This window comes from Seriola aureovittata, chromosome 23 (genome assembly GCF_021018895.1).
Source record: "Seriola aureovittata isolate HTS-2021-v1 ecotype China chromosome 23, ASM2101889v1, whole genome shotgun sequence".
Classification (NCBI taxonomy): Eukaryota; Metazoa; Chordata; class Actinopteri; order Carangiformes; family Carangidae; genus Seriola; species Seriola aureovittata.
Genome location: NC_079386.1, coordinates 3140791 through 3153265, shown reverse-complemented (window position 1 = coordinate 3153265; position 12475 = coordinate 3140791). Strand labels below are relative to the sequence as shown.

General features: G+C 40.6%; 1 protein-coding gene across 4 annotated transcripts in view; it reads left to right on the top strand.

Annotated features, from left to right (window-relative positions):
* The window catches only part of tbc1d14 (TBC1 domain family, member 14), a 43325-nt gene that overhangs the window by 27741 nt on the left and 3109 nt on the right, over positions 1 to 12475 (top strand). For 3 of the 4 annotated variants that reach the window (XM_056369124.1, XM_056369127.1, XM_056369128.1), the window contains 8 exons: positions 119 to 236; positions 2916 to 3022; positions 5787 to 5867; positions 5965 to 6053; positions 6269 to 6340; positions 9351 to 9479; positions 10646 to 10755; positions 12167 to 12425. In XM_056369124.1, coding sequence (XP_056225099.1) covers positions 119 to 236; positions 2916 to 3022; positions 5787 to 5867; positions 5965 to 6053; positions 6269 to 6340; positions 9351 to 9479; positions 10646 to 10755; positions 12167 to 12425 — 965 coding nt within the window. The remainder of the gene's footprint in view (positions 1 to 118; positions 237 to 2915; positions 3023 to 5786; positions 5868 to 5964; positions 6054 to 6268; positions 6341 to 9350; positions 9480 to 10645; positions 10756 to 12166; positions 12426 to 12475) is intronic. The other variant, XM_056369126.1, reaches the window with a different exon arrangement.

The following is a 12475-nucleotide window of genomic DNA, read 5'->3' as shown; positions in this document are numbered from 1 at the left end:
GGGATTCACCACAGCTACAAACAAAGGATCAGGAACCTGAATCTGTCCCTGTCCGTCTTCAGCCTGGTTTCGCTGTTTTTGTATCTGACCCACCTCTCTTCACCCCCCCTGTCTGTAGAGTTGAAGGAGGCTCAGAAGAGGAAGAAGCAGCTGGAGGATCGGTGTAAGCTCGAGGAGAGCATCGGCTCAGCTGCCCAGACCTGGAACCAGGAGATCTTACCAAACTGGAGTACGATGTGAGTACAGACACTGTCACGGAGCTTAGAACTATAACAAGGCTGATGTTCAAAGTGTTTGTAACCTTTTCTTCAAATACACCCAACTTCTTTGTACTGATGAATCCCATCTCTGTATCGACACTGAGCAGTCAGTGCTTTAAACAAAGAACAGCAGCTTCATGTTGTTTCAAAACCTCTTTTGTCGCATTATCCGAACCCAGCGGAGGAAATCTGTTCTGTTTGGCAGATATTCAAATGATCTGAGTTTTTACGCATCAGTGCATCTCCCTCTCTTGTTTGGTATTATATTTTGAAGACTGAACTTGTTGAGGGAGAGGAGCCAGGAAGTGCTTCATGTCGGATTAAATTCAGTCAAGTTCCCTCACTGACTCGGCAATTAACTGTATGAACTGGGTCATTTTAAATTCATTTGGATTTGCTAGGTTACAATATACTTATTGTTTTCTGTGGGTGTATGAGAGAACTACTTTCCAGACCAACCAAAAGTATAAAATAACTATTTGCACACATTTAAATGCAACAATCATCCCCATCACTGGAAAAAAACAATTATAGCGATTAATTACCCGCCCCAGAAAAAGACAGACCTCAACACCAGAGATGCCACTGCTCTAATGTATAATGCTTAGTGTAGAAATAACCAGTGACAGATTCCTTATCAGTAACTAACACATGCCCAGATTTATGCTGATAAACATGAAACCCTGGCAAACCTACAAGGACATGCTTATAACATTGTTGTATGTGACTGTACGTCTCTGCAGTATATGCAGCAGTATATGTTGGCATACACTTAGCCCTGAATGCTCAGGCTCTCATTTCATTACATTAAATTTATATGCGTCTGTATAAGTGTGATGCCCTGAGCATAAAGTTTATAACATGGTCAGTATCTCAGGATCCATTAAAAAAAAAAAAATGGTAAAATGGTGACCAGGATATTACAACCAGGGAGAGTGCTAATTGACTGTCCCTGTATATCTGATCATCATTAAATGTCTGTTTAGCATTTATTGTGATGTCACAGTCGCTGTATTGTGAGCACATACTGAGCAGCTGCTGTAGACCAGCAACTCAGTCATGTGTTGAGATAATGATTAATTATCAGATTGATAAAAACACACCCTGTCTTACAAGCATGGCTGCCTCATTCCAGCATGTTGACTTTAATTAATCTCCATGTCGGTACCTTTGTCCTAGACGTGCATACTGGCCATATTCCAAAATACTGCCACTCCCACTGGGTGTAAGAGCTTGAACTACGATAATGACTTGATTTCCAAACATGAAAATTGTTTTAAAATGTTGCTTATGCCATCTTTCTTTACTAATTCTCTTTAATGTACAGTATGTCACAATCTCCAAAAGGCCCTTCAACCACTAGGAGACTTGTTGTGTCACTGATGCTGAGCACTACACACAGGCCACATGTGCTAATATGAACCTACCCTGATTGTTTTTGTTCACTTATGTCTAATACACACTGGAAGACTTTGAAAAGACTAACGTCTGAAACCCTCTCACAATTAAAGATGATGTGTCATAAGTCAGAGTTTTTAGTCTCACACTATAAGATTTTGTAAAGACTGGGAATCTTCTAAAATTACTGTTTTGCCTTTGTAGTAATGATTTGATCTCACATTCTTGTGCCTCCAGTTGCCTAAATGATAATAATCAGCTCAGTTTGCTGCTTCCTGTTTGGTGCTGGAGAAGATGACAGTGTTCACGTCATTGAGTTTCACTTTCTGCATCAGCAAAGACTGAAATCTATGGATGATATTTAACATGTTTGATTTTATCGGAACATCAAAGACTGACTTAAGACAGCTCGGATGATCACCTGATACCAAACGAGAGAGATGACAAGAGAGCGCCACAACTCTAGTAAAAGTTTCATGATTTTATTTCAACACTGGAAATTAGTCTGTGATGGTGAAATCAAAATGAAATGACGTTTGGTGGAAGGCAGACATGTACGACAGATTGTTGGGTCTCATTGAGGGAAAAAAAAGAAATTTTGAGAATAAAGTCATAATATTACAAGAATAAATTCAAAATTTTACAAGAATTCAAAATGTAAAATTTCAAGAGAGAACATTTTTTTATTTACATCAACCAAGTGAAAGGACAGTCAGTGCAGCCTGAGCTGCTTCTGGCAGCTGCTGCTTGTCTGTCTAACAATAGAACAGACAAAGTTTCTTCACTATCTTTTCAATATCCTGATGCTGATGATGATGATGATGCTGCTGAGCCAAAAGATGAACTTTCTCCTTATAAGGGAAACCTGTGCTAAAGTAGAACTTCACAGGATGCTCCATGTTCCTCATTTTAAAGCTTCTGATATTTCCCCTCTGAAACAACACACTTACTGCGACTTTTTTCCTGAAATATTATAAATTTATACTCAAAATTTCAGATTTTTTTTTCTCAATGCGGCCGTAATACTCGTCATAAACATGAGGTGCCATTTTACAATACAAATAGCACATGACGAGTTAGAGGGGCATGTATGAGTTGGATATATGGATGTATGGGTTCAGGATCCGTTTTGCTCTGAAGGAAAGAGTAGAAAAGACTGCCACCTTGTGGTTCCAATCGATAACTGAAAGTTTCCTTAATGAAACACGATTGTTGAGCGGCCTCATAACCTTCTTCCCACATTTAACCTTCTTCCAGGTGCACATCTCGACGAGTGAGAGACCTCTGGTGGCAGGGCATCCCCCCCAGCGTCAGGGGCAAAGTGTGGAGCCTGGCTGTGGGGAACGAGCTCAACATCACACACGGTACATGGGAGTGAATGTGTATCTCAGATTGAATGAGAGAATGAGAGGAAATGTCACATAAGGTCTGTTACCATAGCGACATCAACAGCCGTAGCTGTACTTGACCTGTGATGGTCAAGAAAATCAATCATACACCGGTTCATTCATCATGATAGTTGCGTACAGGCTAAGTTCCACATGCACACAGACGGGTGTAGCAGTTTGCCTCTGTGTTTGTAATTGAATAAGTGGCAGGGAGATGGATAGAAGGAGGAGGAAGAGTGTGTCCATTAAGAAGGAGCACGGTCCAGTGAGTCCCACGGTACAAGACGGAACAAGCAGCATTTCAATGAGTTCTCTTGAGTGTGGCTTGAGATTACACCCACACACTCCAGATTCATTTTCCACTTGCTAAAGGAGCACCAACTTCAAATTGGCAGCCCCTACACTCTGTGTGTCTCTGCTCCTCTGGGCTACTTATAGATAAGCACTTGCTCACTTACTGCTGAGCTGGCTGTACTTTTGCTCCTCAGCCTTTTAAATGGAGCACATTGCTAATGCATTATCACTCTGCACACGCACGCACACACACACACACACACATTCATACAGAGCTCAGTCCCTTCAAAGCTGTCTGTCTTTTATAAGTAGCAGCTAAGTGACAGTATTGCCCCACTTTAGATGAAAAGTGTCTTATTGCTTATGCTACTGTGAGGATTTCTGTTATTGCTCTTATTGTTATTGTTACTGCCACAACTGCTTCTGATGCTCCTGGTGGCTACTATTACTGCTGCATTATGGGACAGAAGTGTAATAAAAGTTAGGGTTGGGAAGCTTCAGGAATCTCACACTCAGAATCGATTCCCAAATCAAAACTGATTGTTGATTTGATAAGTAGAAAGCGGAGGGCCACTGACTTGTATCCTTTATAATCTGCTGGATTGCAATATGAAACATAGTTTAGCTAACTGGCTTTGAGTGAATTCACACAGCTTTATATTTACACTGAGCTAAAATATAAATGCAAAATTTTTGTTTTTGCTCCCATTTTAGATGAGTTGAAATAAAAGATCTAAGCCTTTTTCTGAGCACACAGAGGATGTCTTTCTCTCAAATTTTGTTAACAAATGTGTTTAAATCTATGTTAGTGAGCATTTCTTGATCCACCTGACAGGTGTGGCATATCAAGATGCTGATTATTGCGCAGTCGTGTCCTGGGCTGGTCACAATAAAAGGCCACTTTACAATGTGCAGTTTAATTGTGAAAAAAAAGACATCTGTTAGGCCCTGGACTGTGTGACTTGGGGGGAGGAGGGGAGTCGCGGATCAGAAAACCAGTCAGTATCGTGTGACCACCGTTTGCCTCATGCAGCGTGACACATGGCTGTGTGAAGTCGCTGGATGTTGGCAGGAATTGGAACACGCTGTCGTACACGCAGATCCAGAGCGTCGAAAACACGCTCAGTGGGTGACGTGTGGTGAGTGTGCAGCACACGCAGGAACTGGCATGTTTTAAGCCGCCAGGGATTGTGCACAGATCCTTGCAACATGAGGCGATGGCAGCAGATGAATCGTTACATGTGGTCTTCAGTTGTGATGCCAGTTGGATGTGCTGCCAGACGTTTGGAGATTCCGTTGGAGGCGTCTTATGATCCTGAAATGACCTTTCACTTCATGGCCCGCAGCTCTGATGGACATTCAACATGCCAGATGAACGCTCCCTCAAAACATGCAACTTCTGCGGCACTGTGTTGTGTGATGAAACTGCTTATTGTGACCAGCTCCAGGTACACCTGTGCAGTAATCATGCTGTCAGGTGGATGGATGATCTTGCTCACTAACACAGATTTAAACACATTGGTGAACAAATTTAAGAGAAATGAGTCTTTTGTGTGTATTGAAAAAAGTTTTAATGGGAGCATTTATATATATATATATATATATATATATATATATATGCATTTATTTAAAAGCAGGTGCAGTGTTCTCTATGTGAGAATAACAACATCTTGGTCTGTGTGTTCTGGAGTAAGGAGGGAAAAATTAAAAAAGCCTCTCAGTCAGCTCCAGTCAGCCTGGCCATTCTCCTGTGACCTCACTTGTATTTTTTCTCCATCTGCAGAGCTGCTGCTCACTGGATGTTTTTTTTTTTTGTTTTTTTTTCGCACCAACTGTTGCATGAAAATCGCAGGAGATCATCACTTGCAGTAATACTCAAACCAGCCTCAATCGTGCCACAGTCAAAGTCCCTGACATCACATTCTTCTGATGTTTGATGTGACAATTGACTGAAACTCCTGACCTATATCCGCATGATTTTTCATTCATCGCTGCCACACGATTGGCTGATTGGAAAATTGTGTGGATAAGCAGGTGTACAGGAGTTCCTAATAAAGTGCTCACAGAGTGTATAACAGTGTATCTTTACATTAGTCCGACAGTCCTCAGTTCAGCTCCTTGCAAGCCGTCTGCGTGGCGTCTAGTTTCTCTGAAGAGGATATTAATCAGCTGAACAAGGTCGAGGCTCCACATCATGTCTCACAAAGCTCATTATTTCCATCCTGCATCTCATCACTAGAGGGCAGCCACAGGTCAGAGCACACGCTGGGGCTGCAACAAAATAAATGTCTTCTGAAATGGCAGGAGAAAATGTTTCCTTTAATCACCTTTAGTGTTGCAGTTACAGAGTCCTTTCATCACCTGACGTTGTTTCTGTCCAGTCGTCATGTTCTCTGTCTTCCCCCTCTTGTCTTATATCGACTGGTGTTGCGACGGGTCTCTGCAGAGCTGTATAACATCTGCCTGTCCCGGGCCAAAGAGAAATGGAAGAACACACCGGCATCTGCCCCAGAGATTGAAACTGAAGGTAGAGACAGAATGCAAACTCTTACTTTAATTTTGTCCATTTGTAGTCACACAGCTGTCTGTGTATTTCTTATTGTGCTGCCGTGTCTTCATGTCAGATGCTGGTTCTTCAGACAGGGAGTCGAGCCTGGAGCTGATCAAGCTGGACATCTCCAGAACTTTCCCCCAGCTGTGTATCTTCCAGCAGGTCAGTGAGAGAAGCTCTGCCACCACTGACAGCACTTTGATCATGGCAAACCCTTTTCTTAAAATGTGTTCCCATTGCAGAACGCAGATGATGGCATACACCAAAGAAAACACCAAAGATATTAAAAAGATGACATTAATCTGATGAAGTTGGTGCATGTGTATTTTTTGGCCCACTTGTTCCTTTGTCTTCATTATTCCTTTGTTCATCATCAGGGTGGTCCCTATCACGATGTGCTGCACAGCATTCTGGGAGCCTACACTTGTTACCGGCCAGATGTTGGCTACGTAAGTCTCACACACACACACACACACACACACACACGCACACACACACGCGCAGCATGCTTATTTTGCATAAACACAAGTCAAGACCGTGGATGAACATCTGAGTGTTGGTTTATGGTTTTCATTCATGTGTAAAATGCTTGTGACACTTTATATGTGGTGTGTTTTTTGTTTTTGTGTTGATATGAAATTACAAACATTACACAACATGTTGCACGCTGGTAAACAGCCTGTAGTACAGTAGCAGTCGTGAATAATACCCTGCGATCTTTGAGGTGTTTTACAGTCGCAGTTTTTGTGAAGGTTAAAGGTGACACATCATGGACTTAAATCTCTCACCATCACCTACGCAATGTATTGTTATAACCACAGTTCGACTGCGGTCGGGATGACTGACAGATTTCCATTGTCAGGCATCTACCAGGCGAGAGGGGCGCAGTGTGTGGGATGTGTGAGATGACTATATTCTTTAAGTCTGTGTGAGACATTAGGCCCCAGCTAGTGGGACTCCAACAGGAGGTTTAAAAGCAGAATGGAGGAACAGTGGCATCTGTTTTCTTCTGTTTGATTCACATAATAAGGAGTGTTTCTTTCTATGTTGAAAACTAATGTGATTCTGTAAAGTTTTTGGTCACGGAGCTGAAACGGTAACAGAGTGTATGTACTGTACTTGGACTTATCCGAAAGTGACCTGCCTTTATTTTTAGCTAGAACACACAGCTCAACAGCAACAGGCTCGATATTAAAACTGCTCCCAGATCCACGGGATTAAAACAGGCGTCATCATTGTGTCTTGTATCAGACGGCGAGCTGACCCTCCTCCTCCATCAGGCGAGATCAACACTGCTATTTGTTCATTTATGAAGGGCTACTCCAGAAAATGACCTCCTTATCTATCATCTGTCCTGTGCCCAAGACCTTCTACTTTTAATACACTGACTTACACGTTCCTGCAGCAGATACTTATCTTGGCAGGACGGCCTTCAGATATCGCGCCCCGTTTGTGTGGAATAACTTACAGAACAGACTGAAACTCGACACACTGATACCAGAAATTAGATTAGAAGTCTGACTGACTTGGGGTGTAATTGTTTTACTGAATCTCTTTTCTTAACTTGCACTTATGAGTGTTTAAGTTTTCATCTTATTGTCACCCTGGTACACAATGGTATACATTTAAGTAATAACTCTGATAACTGTTTATATAAACACACTTCCAATTGTGTGTATGAATACATATCTGAATGTATATTTAAATCATTGAAAATTTGTATTTCTGCGATTAATATAATATATATATCTATATATATAGATATATATATATGAAATAATGTTATTTTTCTGTTCTCAAGTCTCACTGGTAAATTAGATCTAGATCTCAATGTGACTTCCTGATTAAATACAGTATAGATAATAAATAAAAAGATTTGATCAAGTCTGCTTAGATATATAGATAGATAGAGCATGGGGAGGTAACCTAAAAGTAAAATCCAACTGAGAAAGTTGATAAAGGTAGCCACTAAGATTGTTACGTGAATCGATGACAGCAACCGCTTTATCATTTTTAATTCTTTTTTTCCTCCTGTAAATGTTTTTTACTAACTGTTTTTTACTTTCTGTTTCTGCTTTTGTTTTAATTCCTCATGTGTTCTACTCTTTCTAATTATATATTTCTGGCTTTCTGTACTGAAGTTTACCATAAAGAATAATAAAGGCTGACCCAAAAAACTGCATTCAGCTGACAGACAGAGTAAACGTAGAAAGCTGTCACTTCACTTCACATCGGGTTGAGTTCTCTGGTCTGCAGACATGGAATAGACTAGTCATCTCTTCACCTCTGTCAGTCAGATATTAGTTTGTAGTTTCTCCCTTTGAAAACCACAACTTGTCACTTTTACATTCCTGTTGGTGTGAAGATGACACAAACACGAACATGCTACATGTTAGTGAGCTTTGGAGGGGTGATAGCGGAGGTCACCTTTTTCCCTTTGGCTAAGTGTTTCCCTGTGCTTCCAGTCTCTCTGCTCCAGCTCTTTAGTTAATGCACAGACATAAAACTGATAATCAATCTTATCTCCAAGCATTACGTTTGGTATTCTGTTGTAAGAACTAAACACTGATATTAATGCATTAATCAGTACTGATGTTAATACATCACATGTGCTCAGAGTGGTGGTTGTGGTAAATATTTATTTTGCTGGACGCACGAAGCTCCACACATCCTCACACACGGTCAGTCATGAGCTTCAGGTCCCTCCTCTGTGTAGGTGTGATTTTCCCAGTTAAACCTCAACATCTTTTCCTTCCATTTGTGCTTCTCTTCCCTCCAAGGAGATTTACTAATCATTTGCCTCCGTTCCTCTGCATGACTCATCGCTGTCTGTTCTCAGACTCACGATGCACGCTGATGTCCTGACCCTCTTCATGTCTGACGCTATCTCCTGATATTTCAGATATTTTAAACCAGACTGGAGATTGAAGCACAAATTAGATTTTTTTTTTTTCTTTTTTTTTTTTAAAGTCACCTGCACGTTCAACCAATTCAAAATTTTCTAATTATTCTGTGGCAATAGAAAAAGTGACTTGATGTTTTCAATACACTGTGCTGTTACACTGAACTCATGTTTGCACTTCAGAGCCACACTGCTTGTTGTAGATGCTGTGGTTTGCCTTTCTGCTCCTCGCCGCAGCCCCATGCTACCTATACTTGTCTATAAATGACTGTGACTTCCTGCACTGACCCCAACCCCTGAGCTGTTCTCACACACACACACACACACAGTCTTTGAACTCACCTCTGTGCACAGGTTTTTTTTGTTGTTGTTCTTCTTCTGCCTGTGTCAGCATTTCATCTCTCTTACCGTTTAACATTAGTTTTCCACAGCATACTCATTTTCTGCCAGTGTCTTTCCCTACCCCCACTTTCAGAGACTTGACACATTAACACTACTTTCTACATAGAAGTTGTCTTTTTAACAGTGTACTTTATTTTGTGCGATTGCATGTGTAGGTGCAGGGAATGTCGTTCATCGCAGCAGTGCTGATCCTGAACCTGGACACAGCTGATGCCTTTATAGCTTTTGCCAACCTGCTCAACAAGCCCTGTCAGATGGCCTTCTTCAGAGTGGACCACAGCCTTGTCAGTATATACTCTCACTCTTCCAGACTTCCACCAGCGACACTTGAAATGTTCACACCCATGCACTAACAGTCAATGACTTTTAGAATTATTATAGTTTGAGACCAGATCAGATTGTTCTGTATTGTTTTTATATTTAAAGTTTAGTTTTTAGTTTAGAAGTTAAAATAAAATATTACGTGTAAAAAAAAAAAAAAAAATATATATATATATATATATATATATATATTAATTGTGTAATTATACAAACTCCTCCCCATCATTTCAAAAAGTAATTAAAAACTTATTACATAAAATGAAAAATAATAATAATAAGTCTAGACTTATTTTTAATAAGTTATTAAAGAAGGTGACAATGTCAAAGTTGCACTTTGTGAATTCCAGAGATGAATTCACAAAGTAATAGTAGTTTAAATTTGATTTAAAAAATTGATGATTGAAAAATATGTATTTAGTGAGTGTGAAAGTTCATTTTTGACCTCGGGAACCGTGTGCACAGCCAAAATATATATAGATTAGGATTTAGATGAGGAGAAAATGCACACTGGATTAAAGCTGTCTAAATGTTATTGGACAGTGTTTCCTCCTCAGACCTGATAAACACGCTGTAGTCAAATGATCAAACCAAGAAAAAAACAATATAATATGACCCTCCAGATTTTGTTCAGTGCATTCTAAACATTTTTTATCACATTTTTACACATCTGCTCTTTAACTGACACCATCCTTTTTTCCCCAACTAATAATCATTTTCATTATCAATTAAGCTGTTGATTATTTTCTTGATTAATTGTTCGGTTTAGAAATGGCAGAAAATGATCACATCTTACAAGCTCGAAGATTATTTTGCAATTAATTTCATAGAAATGATTTCAAATAATATTTCATGTTATTTATATAATACTACTATCCTAAATTGTTGCTCTGATTTTAATTCATTTGTCACTAAGTGAAACCTTTTCACACTTTTATTTTCTGACATGTTGACACAACAGAAATCACACACAGTCTTGACCGGCCAAAACATCCCATCATCCTCTGTGCTGCCTGTTTACATTTCACTTTCTTCACCGTCGTCCATTTCTACAAATGACTAACCGCCCTGCTGATGAAACATGTGGTTTGTGTTTATGTTGCTGCATAAGAACCTTGTTTCCTCTCTGCAGATGTTGACGTACTTTGCGGCATTTGAAGTGTTCTTTGAAGAAAATCTACCAAAGCTCTTTGCACATTTCAAGAAAAACAACCTGACCCCCGATATTTATTTAATCGACTGGTGAGTCTCAAGCTCATACACCTTCATTTCTTTCTATTGAGTGTTCTTTATTTTTTTCCATCTCAACTTCACCCTACTTGCCATTATATCATTTCACAGCTAGAACGTGACCCTTCGCTCTCTATAAAACCAGAATATGAGACAGCGCGGAGAGAACACTTTGTTCTCCGTCCTGCTGAAAACTTTGTTACATTTCGTCATCTGGAAACATGATTCGTGTCACATTGAACTTGTCACAGTTTCAGTGTCAGGTGTGTTTCTGAGAAAATAGGACGGTCTGTCTGTGCAGGCGGGGGTGTCACCGATCTCTGCCCACCTCAAATGGAAATTTCTAGATTTCTATATTTACTCATTTTCACTTATAGCACTCACACCCATACATATGAAGGGAGGGGGAGGGAGGGGCAATACAGCACATGCAGAAAGTATTCAGAGTCCTTCACTTTTTCCGTATGTTGTTATGTTGCAGTTTTATGCTAAAAAAGATTTGAATAATTTTTTTCCCTCATCAATCTACTCTCAGTACTCGGTAATGACTGAGTGAAAACAGAACTTTTTTAGCAAATTTATTAAAAAGGAAAAAACGGAAACATCACTTTCACAAATATTTCGACTCTTCATGACACTTGAGATTTAGATTCGTAACCAACCTTATTTTCTTTATCAGTCCTTCCGTCTATAAAAAAGAAAACAGTGAAAGTGTTGATTTGTAGAGCGGATGGGGTGAGTGTATTTGTGGCCTCACTACCTGGAGGACAGTTAGAGTTATGAGCAGTGTTGTTTATTTATATTCATTCACACATTCATTTTCTCCAGGCAAGACGACTGTATCTCCCTTCTCTCTGGTGTAAAGCTGAAGTCACTGTCTGACTGCTTCAGAATACAGCAGCTTTAACAGACCACCTCACAGCACCCTCGGGCCTCGCTTCCACCCATTGTCTCCGTCTTTGTTTTAGAACGGATTTTTAAGATTTTACTGATCTCTTTCAAAGCATGCCGGTCCCCCGAGCTTCATTACAGAATAATTAACCCCGTACGAGCCGGTGCGCAGCCTTAGATCCCCGGGCAGGTCCCTCTGGCCGTCCCAAAGTCGAGGCTTAAATCTAAAGGCGGTAAAAGCGCTTTTGCCATCAGGACCCCTTGGCTTTGGTCCGACCTGCCTGAGGAGATGAGGCAGAATCAGTGACTTCTTTTAAATCTCCTCTTAAAACTCATTTTTATATTTTTATGTTTGTGTCTTTTTAAGTGTCTCCATATCGCCCTTTTATTGCTTTTAGTGTGTGTGTGTTTTTATACGTTATCTGCTCCCCCTAATTGTCTGTTTCTATTGAATTACATTGTTTGTCCTGATTTTTCTATCATCATAAAACCAATAGTCACTGTTCCTGTCTCTCTTCCCTCCCCCCCCCAGGATCTTCACTCTGTACAGTAAGTCTCTCCCGTTGGACCTGGCGTGTCGGGTGTGGGACGTGTTCTGCAGAGACAGTGAGGAGTTCCTGTTCCGCACGGCGCTGGGCCTGCTGCGTCTCTACCAGGACGTCCTGACCTGCATGGACTTCATTCACATGGCTCAGTTCCTCACACGCCTGCCCGACCTCATCCCCGCCGAGCAGCTCTTCCAGCACATCGCCTCTGTTCACATGACCAGCCGCAACAGGAAGTGGGCACAGGTGGGATGTTAGAGTTCAGGCTTCCTGGTCAGGGGTGTGTCTTTACATCT